A 16,902-nucleotide genomic window follows, 5' to 3' on the forward strand; every position below is an offset into this window, starting at 1 on the left:
TGGAAAGTAGGTGATACCATGCCCCGGGTGAACAGGGACTCAGATTGAAACGATGTATGCAGGACCCAGGAGCAAGGGGAGGATCGACTAGGAGGTGGTTGTAGCGTCGATGAAGCCCCGTGAGAGGCCAGATTTGAGCTATCGGAGTTGTAGAGGAGGTTGTTTAGTGGTGTTATGGTTGGGTTTCGGATGAAGGCTGAGAGGGAGTCTGGGAGGGTGTAGAAGGCTGTGTCAATGGCGATTGCGAAGAAGGAGAATAGCAGGCCGAAGAATGCGAGAGAAATTAATGAGAGGGGTCTACAGGCTGTTAGTACATAGATGTATGTGTAGATATAGATGGTACGTACTTGTCAATGAAACGAGGCACTAGCTGCAGTGCGGGTATCATGATGAAAGCGGGAAAAGTGATTCTGTTAAACCCGCCCATGACAACCACGAGCGAGAGAAAAGCACAAGTAAACACCGACGACCGATGCTAAATATCCGTCAGCACCAATCTATATAATATCACTGAATAGCTAGTAGAAGACAACCCACCTTGTTCTCGACAATACGCTGTATCAAGACCAAGCTCCAGAGCACCAGCAGCGTCTCCAGCGAGTTTGAAAAGGTATGCGTCTGATATGTCCAGGTAACATAGCAGCTGGCCACAAGCACGACAGCCTGCCTCCTGCGCCGCGGATTCGGCACCAGCTCATGTATGGCCCAGTCCTCGAGGATGAGACTGAGCAGGAACATGGTCAGGCGCAGGACATGGTATATCAGCTGCGGCGGCGGGTTTGGGTTGTCGTTGCCAGTCTCTGCCCAGAGCCACTTGAGCAGTGTCATGGGCAGGCCGTAGACGAGCCATAGCGGGAAGATGCTGCGTATGGGCGTGTCGGAGGTGAATTCCCACGTTAGATGCGACGGAAAGGAGAACAGCCGGCCTGGAACGGTTAATTAGTTCGGACTTGATGCAGGCTTAGTGGGGGAGGAACTATAGGGGGCAGCGCAGCCTTTACCGGCAAAGAGCTCGGGGCCCTGGAAGTTCTCGTCTGGATGGATGTAGCTTGGGCAGAGGGCGAGGTAGACGCGCACCAGCAGGAGCAGGAGATACGTCCTCCGCCACATGGTGAGTATTTATTTATTTATTTTTTTTGAGCGACTGCCTGTCCGCGTCTGGGACTGTCTGGCTGTCTAGAGAAGAGTCTGCGGGCGCATCAGAGGGCCGGGCATGTCTGTCTGGCGCATTCACTCAAGCCACTGCAGGCAACTAAAGGGCTAGTAGTAGTTAGTTACAGGTGGCAGCAGCTTGTTAGTGAGTGGGTTGGTAGATGTAGCCGCAGTGCAGCTAGCAGGACATGCTGGACAGACAGACAGATAGACAGACAGATAGACAGACAGATAGACAGACAGATAGACAGACAGATAGACAGACAGATAGACAGACAGATAGACAGACAGGGACAAGGAGAAGAGACGAAAGGGCCAGCAAAGGGAAGATGGTGAAGATGCAGGATCTGAAAGGAGAAGAAGAAAGGGAAGATGAAATACGAACAGCCAATGACAGGCACAGCTCACATCAGATTGCACAGGAGAAGCTTTTCAACGGAGATCGAGGGCGATGGCCAGCAGTTTAACGAGTTGAACAGGAGGATCTCTGACGGCCTTGGATGGCTATGAAGCTGTCTTACTTGCTTTATCCTGGTGCGGCGTAGACATGGCAGAGTATTTGACTGACTGGCTAGTGAGAGGACAGCGAGGCAGCCATCTGAAGGCCCTCTGGACTATCCTGGCCCTCTCTGACCATCTGGACTGATGTTGGCGAAGTGATTTAGCTGGTTATTTACTGATCTGAAAGGCTAAAGCTACTTTGATGGAGCAGAAGTCGAAAGTACTTTTAGCCGTTGTAGATACGGAGGAGAAGCGCATACTAGGAGCAGTCAAGGCCGTATCCAGGGAGACATACCTAGAAACCCTTACTTAGACTCTCACTGTCTATGGTATTCTCTCTCTCAATCTCTTACCTGACACTTCTTTGCCAATATCTGCTCCTTCACCTCTGTATGGCTGGTAGTCACTATGTAACTGCTGGAAAGATGGAGGCTCCCCAGCGGGTAACTAGCCAGACGTAACTTTGCTGCTGTTGCATCCATGAGCCAGCCTTTGCCTCTTTGCCCTCTTTTGACTTCCTTCTCTTCTTCCATCTTTCATCATCGACTTCTCTTCTTCTTTTCTTCCTCTTCTTCTCTTCATTCTTCATTTATGCCATCATCGACTTTTCCCGCTTCATAAGAAAGAGTATTATCACGTGACACTTAGCCGCCCTTTTCCTCTTTCGGCTTCCTCTTATTTTCTTCTCCTTCTTCGACTTCTTCGACTCCAGCGAACAAACAACGACAACGACAACGACAACGACAACGGCTACACCAACAATAAATAATAATACCGGCATCAAGCAGCCGACAAAGCTGACGGCTCTTCTCTCTCCTCTGAACTCCCCGCCTGTTGCTGGCTCTATAAAAACCCACTCAGTACGCCTTGTTTCCCCAGCTCTTCTCCGACCCCTCCAACGACAATACATACAACTAGCTTCACGAACTGCTTACCCAGCGTAAGGTGCATCAACTGACTGCTTCCACCAGAACACACGCACACACAACACTCTAACACTCCTCGACACCACCAGAACACGCTTCTTTCTCTCCCAGATTAATCATGGCTTCCACTGCGACAAACAAGATCACCTTGACCAGCTCCGATGGGGTTGAAGTCACTATCGGTAGGCACACACCCTTGCCGCTCCGGCACCAGGCAACAGCCTCTCCACACAGCGACTAACTAACTAACAACATCTACAGAACGCCAGGTAGCTGAGCGCTCCATCCTGATCAAGAACATGCTCGAGGATCTCGGCGACTCCGGCGAACCCATTCCCATCCCCAACGTGCGTTTTACCTTTTCCTTCCTCTGTCATACTTGATAGCTAATTACATCATCCACAGGTCAACGAGTCTGTTCTCAAGAAAGTCATCGAGTGGTGTGAGCACCACAAGGGCGACCCCCCAAGCACCGGCGACGACGACGTCGACTCCCGCCGCAAGACCACCGACATCGACGAGTGGGACCAGAAGTTCATGCAGGTCGACCAGGAGATGCTCTTCGAAATCATTCTCGTTCGTTATCCCCTCTTCCGTGTAAGAAGATCCATTGAAGTGGTGTTTTAACATCTTACTAGGCTGCCAATTACCTCGACATCAAGGCCTTGCTCGACGTTGGATGCAAGACCGTCGCAAACATGATCAAGGGCAAGTCCCCCGAGGAGATCCGCAAGACCTTCAACATCCAGAACGACTTCACTCCAGAAGAAGAGGACCAGATCCGCCGTGAGAACGAGTGGGCTGAAGAGTAAGCTTCCTCTCCTGGCCGCTTTTCTGCTACTTATATATAGCTAACAACACATCTAGCCGCTAAAACACAAAAGCATACTACTTACCCCATCCTTACACGATGTCTACGTGATCATGAACCTCTCCCTCAAAAGAAACGTTCCGTCTCATCTTTACTCTCAAACGACACGGCTTCTTTACCCCTTCTTGATATGTTGACTCTTTGTCTTTTTACTCTCTTTCCTGTTTGTTCCCTCCCCATTACACGAGAGGCGTTTGGTTTGCCCTGCTGTTCAATACTCAACTTCTACCCCCAACATTATTGTTTATTTTCTCTATCCCTTTCCTTCGTAGAATATGGGCTGGTTGCATCATCATCATGATCATCATCATCGTTCTCATTCTTGCTTTTGTTCAAGGGAAAACACACCCGGTCGGTACAGTAGCTAGGGAAGTTACGCAGTTCAAGTTACTACAGGAATACATCAATAGTATGAGCCATTGAAAAACAAACATTTACAACTCCTCGACGCTGTTTCTTTTACACTACTTCTCTACAAATGTGGTCTAATATGCTATAGGTCCGATAAATGCACCAGGACCAAACAAATTTTAGCCACATGGGAAACATTTCCTTGTATTGCTTTTCTTTTTGACTATCCCTATCCATATCCTCGTAGCAGAAACATTTCATTCATTGTTCATTTTATACCCCATCCGGTGTAAGCACTTGGTGCGACTTATGTGGCGATTGTCAAAGGTCGAAGGGTCGAGACGTGAAATTGTTGGGATAGAAATGGACGAGAATGTATGTAGAGTCGGAAATGGGGCTGAGAGTAACCGTTTAGATTCCGAGACGGGTCTTGCGCCAGTGTCTTCGCTTGGCGTTGTATCTGTTGGGATATCTTGTTAGTTTATGTCCGAAGATATGAGGCGGTGGTTCCCCAGATGTTTGTGTGTGTGTGCGTGTGTGTGTGCGTCCACCTGTATGTGCTGAGCCTGGTTGCTTGGACGTTGCATAGTATATGGCGATAGGCGTCGTTTCTCAGTTCCACATATCGGTATTGATCAAGCTCTCGTCGCATAGTAACACTCCCAGCGTACCATCGACGACTGGCGACCTCTCACTTCGAGAAATATCGACATTTTCTCCGCCCGCAGACTTTCCATTTCATACCCCTCGACTGGTCCCATACACTCCATACACACGCACGCACGCAGGCACATTCATTCACAAAACCACCATACCAACGCAGCAAAGAGCATCATACCTGATGGTGTTGCCAGTTCTCAACCGAATCCACTGTGGGATAGGTCTGTTCTGCTTCTGGGCTTTGGCAAGCTTCTGCTTGGTGCGGAAGGACTTGTGGCTCTGTAGCGAATCGATCAGTACCGGCACTCCTTTAATAACGCCATCCCGCTGCCCCCCTCATCATCTTCAGCCAACTTACAGGCATCTTGACGGTGTTTCGTGAACTGTCGCGTCCTTGGATATTTCGAGCGTTGCGACGTGAACTTTTTCTATCGTCAGGAATTCAAAAAGGCAGAAGTTCTGTGTGAAGTGGGCTTGGCTCGCTTGGCTGGTTTGGGATGTCACGTGATTAGATCAATCTCGCTTCGAGAAGTTTTGTTAACGACGAACAACGACGACAAACGTGGAACTTCTCGACGACGCCGTGCAGCTAACTACAAGAGCTCTATGGGTTGGATTGGGCTGGGTTGGCCGTTTGGGCTGGCTGTTTCTGATCTATGGATAGGAACTTGACGTCCAGGAAGATGCATGCTTCATGAGACGCGAGGGGCTGACAGTCGAGGTGAAGGTTAACTATGAGTCTTCATTTTAGGGTTACGATTTGACTGGAGATCATCATCATTATCGTTGATGCCTGATGGACTCGGAGCGATCCGTGATGCCTATTCAAGGCACGCAGGACGAAGGATTGGGCGGCGTCCAACTTGGGGATGACCACGGAACGCACAATCCCCCGTATCCGCCGAATTTACCCAACATCCAGCCCCCATGACAAATGTAACACATCCTCTATCCTCATCTCGGTAAACGAGTAAACGAGGAACGAAGAATTTCCTTGAAAAGCTTGAACTAAACTGGATGTTTTTCGATTGGGGTAAGGACCCCTTACCGCCACCACGGTGCTCTCTCGTTCTGTCCTGTGGTGTCTGACATCCCTTTTGGGCGGTCAAATCAAGTTCCCGCCAGAAATAGGGGACGTCTAGGTACGGAGTAAATGGGGCTCTTGTTGAGCTTCAGCAGTCTGCCAAACGAATCTGTAATGGCAAGTGGATCAGGGGGTTGAGCCACTCCTCGCTTTCTCAGTTTCTAAGCGAGCGGAGACCAAACTGGATTTAGCGCAAGAGCCATCCTCCCAATACTCTTCTTCGCTCCCGACGATTACTCGGCTGCCGACGACTAAAAGGATTTTTCCAAGGCCGATTGATCCACACACAAGCGCAGTTTCTGCACTTCAAACTTGAGCAGTATCAATCAGGATTCAACAAATCTGCCAAGGTCCCTGCCAACTTACGGCGTATTGCGTATGGCGTATTCATTGAGTATAGCAGGCTCCCTCAATTCAATTCGGAGCAAGCCAGGGAAAGCAACGAAATGCTGCAGCCTAGTCTCGGGAATCGGATAGATTGAAGGTGCGGTAGTTAAGCAACTGGATCCCTTCCGGAGTTAAGCTTTTCGCGCCGCATTCAGCAACCTCAGAATACGCACTTCACTTTGCTGCCTGGCCACCCTAGAAACGTGGGCAACAACCTGAAACTCGCGAATATCAAAGCAATCCATGCAAAAGAACGGAATAGAAATGACTGGTGTCTGCATACGCAGTCCATCTGTTGACATAAATTTATCTATACGACCCATGTCCCCGATTGAGATATGATTGCGACCAAATCATCTTATTCGCTGGCTCGTATTCGAGGTGAGTCAACCGAAGTTTTCAAAGATGCATAACTTTTTTTTATGCCTATGACTGTATTATTACATCCTGCACATGCGTCAACAAGAGTGCATTCAACAACACTCTATGATGTAACGACGCAGCTTGTGTAATGAGCGTCGTTACACTATGGGCGCCATCATACCGTGGATGAGGGAAGCAAATGATAGGCAGGGAAAGCTTCTAACGTAAAGCTTCTCAATGTCGCATGGCAGCCAACCAGACAACCCGCAGTATCGTATTTTTAGTGAAGGTCAGTACCGAAGGCATATTTCGGATACTCCGTCTCCAGACTCCGTGCAGGGGTGTGTTAAGTTCCAGAGTTCTCCAAGACGGATATGGGGCTGCCCGGTGAATGAACACCCCTTTAGCGCGGGTGGACCTTTTTTTCCCACCAGATGGCGTTGAGGTATATAAAGGACCCAGCAGTTTCTCCCCCTCCTCTGCCGGCCCGTGGGTTCATGTCATCATCTTCAGCACCTATCTTAAATTACCTTGTGGAATAATCACCCCAGCGGGCACTGTTTTGCTCTGCTCGGCCCGTTCGCAGCTATTGATTGCATCGTCGTTCAACGGACTACTGAGAACCGCATGACCTGATTTACATCACCGGCCTCTTCCCTCTTTTGAAGGGGTTGTACCGTTTCTGAATCTTCTTTCTTGTTTTAACAAACGAGTCAAAAATGGTTGAACCGAGCGAGAAACCGAATACCCAGAACGACGATGTCAGCAAGCAGGAAATTCGAAACCCAGTTTCGTCGTCATCGTCAACTTCCGATAAGGAAAAGGTTGCTAAGAAGGGGAACTCGGATGCCACAAAGAGCTTGACCCCGGAGGATCTAGATGCTCAACTTGCTCACCTGCCCGAGCACGAACGAGAGATACTCAAGCAGCAATTGTTCATCCCTGAGGTGAAGGCTACCTACGGCACATTATTTCGATATGCAACCAGGAATGATATGATACTCCTCGCCATCGTTTCTTTAGCTTCTATTGCAGCCGGTGCCGCCCTACCGCTATTTACAGTATGTATACTGTCCAAGCCCGAAAGTTTATTTTATGGCTGACATGTTATAGGTCCTTTTTGGTTCCCTCGCCGGCACATTTCGAGATATTGCTCTCCATAGAATCACCTATGATGAGTTCAACAGTATATTGACGAGAAATTCTCTCTACTTCGTTTACCTTGGAATTGCCCAATTCATTCTCCTCTATGTATCCACCGTGGGTTTCATCTACGTTGGTGAACACATCACTCAGAAGATACGTGCAAGATATCTCCATGCAATTCTACGCCAGAACATCGGTTTCTTCGACAAGCTTGGGGCTGGAGAAGTCACCACTCGCATCACGGCAGACACAAATCTTATCCAAGATGGAATATCAGAAAAAGTTGGCTTGACTCTGACTGCCCTATCGACCTTCTTCAGCGCCTTTATTATCGGATACGTTCGATACTGGAAGCTTGCACTGATCTGCACCTCGACTATTGTCGCGATGGTTCTGGTTATGGGTGGTATATCTAGGTTCGTGGTCAAGTCTGGGAGGATGACATTGGTAAGCTATGGTGAAGGAGGCACTGTTGCAGAGGAAGTGATCAGCTCTATCAGAAATGCCACCGCCTTTGGAACCCAAGAGAAACTTGCAAGGCAGTACGAAGTGCATTTGAGAGAAGCGAGAAAATGGGGGCGCAGGCTTCAAATGATGTTGGGCATCATGTTTGGCTCTATGATGGCTATCATGTACTCAAACTACGGTCTCGGATTTTGGATGGGATCACGCTTCCTCGTCGGTGGCGAAACAGACCTGTCTGCCATCGTCAACATCCTCCTTGCGATTGTTATTGGATCCTTTAGCATTGGAAATGTTGCTCCTAATACCCAGGCTTTCGCTTCTGCTATTTCCGCCGGTGCTAAGATTTTCAGCACTATCGACCGTGTTTCAGCAATTGACCCAGGTTCTGATGAGGGAGATACCATTGAAAACGTGGAGGGAACTATCGAGTTCCGTGGTATTAAGCATATCTACCCATCCCGCCCTGAGGTTGTTGTCATGGAAGATATTAACCTTGTTGTCCCCAAGGGCAAAACCACTGCTCTTGTTGGCCCCTCAGGTTCCGGAAAGAGTACCGTTGTTGGGTTGTTGGAGCGATTCTATAACCCAGTTGCTGGCTCTGTTTTCCTGGATGGCCGTGATATCAAGACCCTCAACCTCCGATGGCTCCGTCAACAAATCTCCCTTGTCAGCCAAGAACCAACGTTATTCGGAACTACTATTTTTGAAAACATCCGATTAGGGTTGATTGGCTCCCCAATGGAAAACGAATCCGAGGAGCAAATCAAGGAACGGATCGTCAGTGCGGCCAAGGAGGCCAATGCTCATGACTTCGTTATGGGGCTGCCGGATGGCTATGCAACGGATGTCGGTCAGCGTGGTTTCCTTTTATCCGGTGGCCAGAAGCAGCGTATTGCTATTGCTCGTGCCATTGTAAGCGATCCTAAAATATTGCTGCTTGATGAAGCCACGTCTGCTCTCGATACCAAGTCCGAGGGCGTAGTACAAGCCGCTCTTGATGCCGCCTCTAGAGGAAGAACCACTATTGTCATCGCCCACCGTTTATCCACTATTAAATCTGCTGATAACATTGTTGTGATTGTCGGTGGCCGCATTGCTGAACAGGGTACTCACGATGAGCTCGTTGATAAGAAAGGCACATACCTTCAACTCGTTGAAGCTCAAAAGATCAATGAGGAGCGTGGAGAAGAATCCGAGGATGAGGCGGTGCTCGAGAAGGAGAAGGAAATCTCGCGCCAGATTTCTGTTCCTGCAAAGAGTGTCAACTCCGGAAAATACCCTGATGAAGATGTTGAGGCCAATCTCGGACGAATAGATACCAAGAAGTCCCTCTCCAGCGTTATACTGTCCCAAAAACGTGGTCAAGAGAAAGAAACCGAATACTCACTTGGGACTTTGATACGATTCATAGCTGGATTCAACAAGCCAGAGAGATTGATAATGCTCTGTGGATTCTTCTTTGCCGTTCTTTCTGGTGCTGGCCAGCCCGTTCAATCCGTCTTCTTTGCCAAGGGTATCACAACACTTTCTCTCCCGCCATCATTATATGGCAAATTGCGCGAAGATGCCAATTTTTGGTCCCTGATGTTCTTGATGTTGGGTCTGGTCCAGCTGATCACACAGTCCGCCCAGGGTGTTATCTTCGCTTTGTGCTCTGAGAGTTTGATTTATCGAGCACGCAGCAAATCCTTCCGTGCAATGCTTCGACAAGATATTGCCTTCTTCGATCTCTCTGAGAACAGCACTGGTGCATTAACTTCGTTCCTCTCAACCGAAACGAAGCATCTTTCTGGCGTGAGCGGCGCTACCCTCGGAACAATCCTGATGGTTAGCACTACTCTCATCGTTGCTTTGACTGTTGCTCTCGCCTTTGGATGGAAACTTGCCCTTGTCTGCATTTCCACTGTCCCTGTCCTTCTTCTCTGCGGATTCTATCGATTTTGGATTCTCGCACAATTCCAAACAAGAGCAAAAAAGGCATACGAGTCTTCTGCAAGCTACGCTTGTGAAGCCACTTCCTCTATCCGCACTGTTGCTTCTCTTACTAGAGAAAACGGCGTAATGGAGATTTACGAAGGCCAACTTAATGATCAGGCAAAGAAGAGTTTGAGATCTGTTGCCAAATCCTCGCTTCTATATGCTGCTTCGCAATCTTTCTCCTTCTTCTGTCTTGCTCTTGGCTTCTGGTATGGCGGCGGCCTTCTTGGAAAGGGAGAATATAATGCATTCCAATTTTTCTTGTGCATCTCTTGCGTTATCTTTGGCTCTCAGTCTGCTGGAATCGTCTTTTCCTTCTCACCTGATATGGGCAAGGCAAAGAGTGCAGCCGCTGATTTCAAGAGGTTATTTGACCGTGTGCCAACAATTGACATTGAGTCACCCGACGGCGAGAAGCTTGAAACCGTTGAAGGTACTATTGAGTTCCGCGATGTGCATTTCAGGTACCCCACACGTCCAGAACAGCCTGTGCTTCGTGGCCTCAACCTCACTGTCAAGCCTGGCCAATATATTGCATTGGTTGGGCCTAGTGGATGTGGCAAGAGTACTACCATTGCTCTTGTAGAAAGGTTCTACGACACATTATCTGGCGGTGTATATATTGACGGAAAGGACATTTCAAGGCTTAACGTTAACTCTTACCGAAGCCATCTAGCGCTCGTTAGTCAGGAGCCTACTCTCTACCAGGGAACAATACGGGACAACGTTCTCCTCGGAGTCGACAGAGATGACGTCCCTGATGAGCAAGTGTTTGCTGCATGCAAGGCTGCCAACATATATGACTTCATCATGTCCCTGCCCGATGGTTTTGCCACTGTTGTCGGGAGCAAGGGAAGTATGCTATCTGGTGGACAGAAGCAACGTATTGCGATCGCCCGTGCTTTAATACGAGATCCAAAGGTTCTCCTCCTTGACGAGGCTACATCAGCACTTGACTCTGAATCCGAAAAGGTGGTTCAAGCTGCCCTTGATGCCGCTGCGAAGGGTCGAACGACTATTGCTGTTGCTCACCGACTCAGTACTATTCAAAAGGCAGACATTATCTATGTCTTCGATCAGGGCCGCATTGTTGAGAGTGGCACTCATCACGAACTCCTTCAAAATAAGGGCCGATATTATGAGTTGGTTCATATGCAGAGCCTTGAGAAAACTCATTAATGTTACACATATACCCACTAGTTTTCCCAACCCTACCCTTCACATTTATATTAATATCTATCCACTCTTCTTCTTCCCCGTTTCCATGTAGTTGGCGGGAAAAGTTTCTGTTTATGCTATTTCGGTATATATTTCCCACTTCCTTGTACAGTTTGACCCCATTTACATACGGTACCTCTCACCCTCTCCTGTATATATCCATATTTGGCGTTCTGGTCTAGGCCGAAGATCGTCGTGGCGAAGCAACGCTTAGATGGTCGCATCTCTTTTTTTAGTCTCTTACATGCATATAGACCAATAATGAATCAATATAGCTTTTGTTCTCTCTTGAAAAGCAGTGTCACCCCTCCTCCCCTTCCTGACCTCAATTGGCTCTCTCCAAGTCTTCTGCTTTTATCAAGCTCGTATCTCAAAGCTCTGCGGATTTTACGAGCTGGGCAGTTCCAGCAGTACTTTGTGTGACACACGACAAAACCAACCACAGCCTCACCCTTTCTCTCTCTGTCTCTGCATATACGAATGGCTTCCAATTTCAGAACAGCCCGATGGTGCGATTGACCAATATTCTCTAACTGGCCTACCACTTAAATCAACGATCTTCGGATTTGATTGAACCGAATGCCAAAGATCAGCACACGAAAAGAGGAGGCCATGGATCTCACCCAGATTCCGTAGTTAGGCTGTAGCAGCTAAGCAGCAAAAGACAGATATAAATATGGCCTCCTGCATCCCAGGGAGATACCCCAAAAATAATTTCTCAGCTCACCTTTAGATAAGACAACATCACAATATTCACCACAATATTCGCTCAAAGCCATCTTATTCATCAGCTGTCTTAAGCAGAATGAAGTACACCGTTTTCCTTGCCTTGGCTGCTCTAGTCATCTCTGTGAGTGCCAGGTGTGATGGATCCCCGGACCCTACTTGGAGGCATTCCGGCAGTTGCCCAGGCGCCGGTATCGGTTCGAAAGAATGTAATGAAAGATGCCAGAAAGAGGGCTTTGGCTGCGGCGGTTGCGGAGGCTTTGGGTACAGAGATTGCTGGTGTTGCAGCAATGATTGTGACAGCAAGTATGGCTTCTTACTTCTAGATGCAGCACAGCTGATCTGAAACTTTATTGAGCCTCAGCTTCTAACTTGTCAAAGGCCTTGAAAAGCGGAAGATCAATTTATGACCATGCGTCCGATGATTTGGCCTACTGAACCGGTGATATCTTGTGGACATGCATGTCAGTGGGCAGGAATGACGCGGAAGGGCTTATTTGCGGTTGGGCATCTGGAGTAGTGACCGTCTCAGTGCATTCTTTTTGCCAAATGCTTAATTATCAAGCAGTCAATTAGTACTTAGTCTTTCGAAATATATCGTCTTATGGGATGCATATTTGAAATATCTATTCCACGTTTGAAGACTGAGAGGCTCGGTCTGGCAGGGGCAAGTGAGCTTGGATCCCACAAACCTAAATTGTCCTGCACGTGACTAGATTTCACGTGAGCACCAGCTTTCCAGGTTAGGTAGGTTTCGAAGGGAAGCTTAGTGGAGCCGCTGGCCTTAATTTCGCGTAACTTGACGTCAAGAGACATCGACATCAACAATCGTCATAATGCACCACACCGATCCTGTGGATCTGGTTTTGAGTGTTTGTCAGTCTATATATGATGTGAAATGGCTATTCAGTGTATACGACCGCCAGGCTCTTTATATTTCACTTTCATTCCCACGCCTTCGGCCAAAACCCACTCTCTCTTTCCATTGCATACTTATCAACTTATCAACTTATCAACTACTTGTTGTGATGTAGATTTATAGTGGCCTTATTGTGGACTAAACAGACCTCACTCACTTCATACCTCCTTGGCTTTATTCAGAAACCATGCTCTTGTTATGGATGAAAAAGTTGGCTTGAACCCTGGCCGTCTCTGTCCTTGAGACTTTCTCCCTCCTGGCCAGTGCTAATCCGGAGCATTTTTAAGCGAAGGATACTCAATAATATACCCCTACAAAATGCCCAAGGTACTATATGGGATGAATATGACGGAATATACTTAACTATGGCCATCACAACGTTTGCAATAAAGGTTCAAACAGATTGGGTTACGTCTGACTGTCCCTCGGTTTTATTGTTACGCGTCAACACTCTGTGACCATCTCATTTGAGCCTTTTTCTCGATGCTGTCAGATACCCTCTCGGCTCACAACCTGTTAATAACTTGAATACCTGACTTTAAAATTCTCTGCCGAAATATTTTATAGCCTCTCGACAATACCATTGGGACCTTTAGTATGGTTGCTTCCCATACATACTTTAGCAACAAATCCGTTTTCCGGCTTTAGGAATGTCATGTAACCATTCTCCTCGTCCAAGGCATATTGTTTGGGTTGATTTGGAACAGCTATATAGATGATTTATACTAACAAATGCCTCTACAGCAACCGATGACTTACTCTATTTCTCGGAGACTACAGTGCCATACTTAATAAACTGAATAAGAGGTGACTCGGCTAGTCGATAAGTAGCAAGGTAAGACCTCCACTTGTACTATAACTGCATATTCTTAATTTATTCTCATTGGCACCGTTATGTTCAATCGTTGACGGAATAACAGAAATGCCCTAAATAAAGGAAAGTGATAACTCCGGGATCCTGTTTCTCCCCATTCAGCCAAGGCAATCACTAGTCAGTGTTAGTATTTCAGCCATGCAGGTGAATGTGAATCCTTCTTCAACCATTTTGATTCGTCTCTATTTTTTTTTTTTTTTTTGTGTTACCTTGCCGTGTCACCTTGGACACTCGAAGGACTTGGTACAAATTGTCTCTACATACACCTCCTTAGGGGCTACAGCTCAAGTTGAAATCCATTACGTCAACCTTCACGTACTCAAGGCATCTATACCAAATTGGAAGTTTTATACCTTTGTGTCGATGTGGTTGATAGTGTATTTTCTGTTAGTATAATTGCTTTTGTCTAAATTTCGAGTGATACGAGATATTGCTATTCCGCCCAAAGCTGACATTTGCAACCCTGGTCTAAATTTGTGATAGGCCTGATCTCAATTTCTGAACCTGCCCTTCAAGATAGTTGTTTTCTTTCTGAGATTCAACTTCACGTTGACTTCAATGGCCTGAAACTCACAATCCCTCTTCATTCCATTTCAGAGACCGCGAATACAAACCAAAATGTCGAAGATGCAGTCCAAACCATGGCTGCTGGAGGCGCGGTCATCGGAGGCGTTTATCATTCTCGTTGTGTCCATTGCTATCTTTGTGGTAAGTAATACCGACTGTTGTCAGGAATTACGGTGCACCGTTCGAGAATGGCCTCCTAACAGCGTCATAGGACATATTTCTTTACAGCATGGTATGAAACAACGACACAACTCATTACCCAGCAGAGTGCTTCATCAGATGTTTACAATTCGCACTAGATTGTACCTATTATCCCGAAAGCCCTTGTTGACCGTATCGGAGTATCGCCTGATGATGGTGCGTACAGAGCATTGAATGCATAGTTTCTCCAACTGTTTTGATGAATGACTTACTAACATATTGGCATAGCTCAAAGCTGGATGTCAGTTCTACTAGCAACTTACGGCGGAACTCTCCTACTGGGATCCCGTACGTCTATCGTCTCTCATTCTCTTCGAACTCACCCGTTAAAAAAACAATAACTGTAGCAATATTCGGGTATATCGCGGATAGAACCAAATCACCGAAAGGGCCATTCATTGCAGGCCTGCTCGCTCTCGCGCTTTCGACGGCACTTTTCATGCTGGCTAGGTCCCCTGCTTTATTCGCGATTGCCAGGGGTCTCCAGGGATTCTCCGGTGCTGCTGTTTGGGTTGCTGGGCTTGCACTTGTCGTTGATACCGTGGATGATAGCAGAGTTGCAGAAGCCATGGGATACACTACCATGGGCCTGAGTCTGGGATCTTTATTAGGCCCCGCTGCTGGTGGAGTGTTGTACGACAAACTTGGATTCTATGGAGCTTTCTACGTGCCAATTGGATTGATAATTTTGGACGTTATCTTGCGGGTGGTCTTGATTGAGCCTAGTAGTATGACCTTTTTCCTTATCCTTTCATTTCACTACTCTCGAACACGGACGCTGATAAGAGCGTTTCTCAGCTGCCAAACAGTGGAAAGTTATGGAAAGTGATGAACGCTCGCCGTTGCTGCAACCCCCGACATCCACTACTAATGACTCAAATAAACCCAGTTCAACGTTTCAAATATTCCATTTGCTGGGCCAAAGGCGTCTCCTTGTGGCTTTATTAGGTGGTCTAGTTGGTGCCCTTACCTTTTCTGCATTTGAAACAGTAAGGCGAACTCTTTCCTCTCATGAAAAACAAGACGGCTTCCTGACCTTTCCTAGACCCTTCCCCTCTTCCTAATCGAGTCGTTCCACTGGTCTTCCAGCAGTATAGGACTGGTCTTTTTCATTATGGCGATTCCCGGCATGGCTGGCGCCCTAGTTGGAAAAATAGTTGACAGATGTGGACCGCGAGTCTCTGCCACGGTATCTTTTACCATTGCAGCTGCAACTTTAATCCCACTCCGCTTCGTCCAGCACCCTGTCATAGCAGAATATTCTCTACTGATCGGTCTTCTGGCAACAAACGGCTTAGCAATCTGCGCGGCTTCTCTTGCCGCAATGTCAGAAGTGTTTGAAGTTGTTTACTCCCCTGAGAGCAGTGGTGCATCGAACAATGCGAACCCTGTGGCCCAGGGATATGCTCTGTATAATATGGCATTTGCTGGCGGACAACTTGTTGGTCCGATTTTAGGAGGGTTTCTCAAGGCCCGCCTTGGATGGAATACCATGACACTGGCTATTGCTTTAATAACTGCTGCTACGGCTGTTGCCAATGCCCTCTATGCAGGAGAACAGCCCTCATATGATGAACTTATCGGCCCGGAGGAGGTGACAGCTGCATAGAGTGGCTCGCATTATAGGTACGGGCTGGCTTGTTTCTATATGCCGTCAAAAGATCGTCAGTTAAAAAGGTGCTTGTAAGATACGTGCGTAGCGATTTATATCTTCATATTATAAATAGTTATCTCTTCTTAGTAGTTAGCTAGCCGTCATAGAGATGAAATCAATACTATTTCCGTTCACCCATCAAAGATTATGAGTACATGTTGAAGGTTCTTCTCCACAGATGCCATGCTACGTGACATAGACCCAAATGTATAGCTAGCGACGAATGTGTATAAGGTCGTGCCACTTGTGACTGGATATACGGGACACTGTAGCTCTTCATAACAATTGGTTCGTGGAATCCTAAGAGTTCGCATACGTCCAGTCCTACATAATATTGTCGGAGAGTATCTGTTGGGTCTGTCCATCTGAACAAGAAAAGGCCGTCGCGGCCCGTGCCGAGAGAGCCATCAATTAACTAACCATTTATAGTCTGCTCAATAGGCGCCTTGGAAGAAACATTGCGCGCAGGATTCAGGTCTGTAAGTGGTGGGCAGTCTCTCGGGTCTGGGTAGAAGACTACGCCCAGCTCCTTCGTCACCTTCACCTTCTCTTCCGTCGTAAGATACATCCCAAGCTTCCCAAGCTCAACCCCGATCCCAGATTCATTCTCTAAAGCCCAAACACTACAGCCCTCCACTACATCTTTGCCAGTGTTACTCTCGAGATTTCTTTCTCTTGGATGTTCATCGAATCCTGGCCATGTAAAAATCCATTTAATCCCGTCATCATGTTCTGCGGTCATTTCAGCTACGGAGCCGTGAAACAGAGTATGGTAGCTTCGCCAATGCTTCACCCAATTTCGGAGCAGTTCACAAAACCGATCTCCCGCCCCTTGACTCGATAAGCGTTCCTTGGGGCGG

The 16,902-nt window shown here is 47.5% G+C and overlaps 7 protein-coding genes across 10 annotated transcripts; 4 read left to right on the forward strand and 3 right to left on the reverse strand.

Moving 5' to 3' along the window:
• Positions 1–156: 156 nt before the first annotated feature.
• Positions 157–1,110, reverse strand: TERG_08610 (GPI mannosyltransferase 4; the record flags this gene model as incomplete). Of its 2 annotated transcripts, XM_047748984.1 has the most annotated exons (3): positions 157–475; positions 538–926; positions 1,002–1,110. In XM_047748984.1, 3 exons carry the CDS (start codon positions 1,108–1,110, stop codon positions 308–310), a joined length of 666 nt encoding a protein of 221 aa, XP_047604977.1. In that variant the 3' UTR covers positions 157–307. The 2 variants fall into 2 exon arrangements, with proteins under 2 accessions (XP_047604977.1, XP_047607590.1); XM_047750597.1 differs by having other exon boundaries at positions 157–926.
• Positions 1,111–2,697: 1,587 nt separating this feature from the next.
• Positions 2,698–3,453, forward strand: TERG_08611 (E3 ubiquitin ligase complex SCF subunit sconC; the record flags this gene model as incomplete). 3 transcript variants are annotated; one of them, XM_003230857.1, is made up of 5 exons in its annotated part: positions 2,698–2,761; positions 2,841–2,926; positions 2,985–3,155; positions 3,218–3,387; positions 3,447–3,453. In XM_003230857.1, the coding sequence occupies 5 exons, from the start codon at positions 2,698–2,700 to the stop codon at positions 3,451–3,453; spliced, it is 498 nt and encodes a 165-aa protein (XP_003230905.1). The 3 variants fall into 3 exon arrangements, with proteins under 3 accessions (XP_003230905.1, XP_047607591.1, XP_047607592.1); XM_047750598.1 differs by lacking the exon at positions 3,447–3,453 and having other exon boundaries at positions 3,218–3,391; XM_047750599.1 differs by lacking the exons at positions 3,218–3,387; positions 3,447–3,453 and having other exon boundaries at positions 2,985–3,206.
• A 1,146-nt stretch (positions 3,454–4,599) lies between these two features.
• On the reverse strand, positions 4,600–4,825 carry TERG_08612 (60S ribosomal protein L39; the record flags this gene model as incomplete). The annotated part of the gene is made up of 2 exons (XM_003230858.2): positions 4,600–4,740; positions 4,820–4,825. 2 exons carry the CDS (start codon positions 4,823–4,825, stop codon positions 4,600–4,602), a joined length of 147 nt encoding a protein of 48 aa, XP_003230906.2.
• Positions 4,826–7,014: 2,189 nt separating this feature from the next.
• TERG_08613 (uncharacterized protein) lies at positions 7,015–11,062 on the forward strand (the record flags this gene model as incomplete). The annotated part of the gene is made up of 2 exons (XM_003230859.1): positions 7,015–7,356; positions 7,409–11,062. The coding sequence occupies 2 exons, from the start codon at positions 7,015–7,017 to the stop codon at positions 11,060–11,062; spliced, it is 3,996 nt and encodes a 1,331-aa protein (XP_003230907.1).
• A 905-nt stretch (positions 11,063–11,967) lies between these two features.
• Positions 11,968–12,237, forward strand: TERG_08614 (uncharacterized protein; the record flags this gene model as incomplete). The annotated part of the gene is made up of 2 exons (XM_003230860.2): positions 11,968–12,133; positions 12,209–12,237. 2 exons carry the CDS (start codon positions 11,968–11,970, stop codon positions 12,235–12,237), a joined length of 195 nt encoding a protein of 64 aa, XP_003230908.2.
• A 2,001-nt stretch (positions 12,238–14,238) lies between these two features.
• TERG_08615 (uncharacterized protein) lies at positions 14,239–15,997 on the forward strand (the record flags this gene model as incomplete). The annotated part of the gene is made up of 6 exons (XM_047748985.1): positions 14,239–14,328; positions 14,399–14,419; positions 14,487–14,544; positions 14,736–15,116; positions 15,187–15,377; positions 15,434–15,997. 6 exons carry the CDS (start codon positions 14,239–14,241, stop codon positions 15,995–15,997), a joined length of 1,305 nt encoding a protein of 434 aa, XP_047604978.1.
• Positions 15,998–16,457: 460 nt separating this feature from the next.
• TERG_08616 (uncharacterized protein) lies at positions 16,458–16,784 on the reverse strand (the record flags this gene model as incomplete). Its single annotated transcript, XM_003230862.1, has 1 exon — positions 16,458–16,784. One exon carries the CDS (start codon positions 16,782–16,784, stop codon positions 16,458–16,460), a length of 327 nt encoding a protein of 108 aa, XP_003230910.1.
• Between the last annotated feature and the right edge of the window lie 118 nt (positions 16,785–16,902).

This window comes from Trichophyton rubrum, assembly GCF_000151425.1.
Source record: "Trichophyton rubrum CBS 118892 genomic scaffold supercont2.17, whole genome shotgun sequence".
NCBI classification, from domain to species: domain Eukaryota; kingdom Fungi; phylum Ascomycota; class Eurotiomycetes; order Onygenales; family Arthrodermataceae; genus Trichophyton; species Trichophyton rubrum.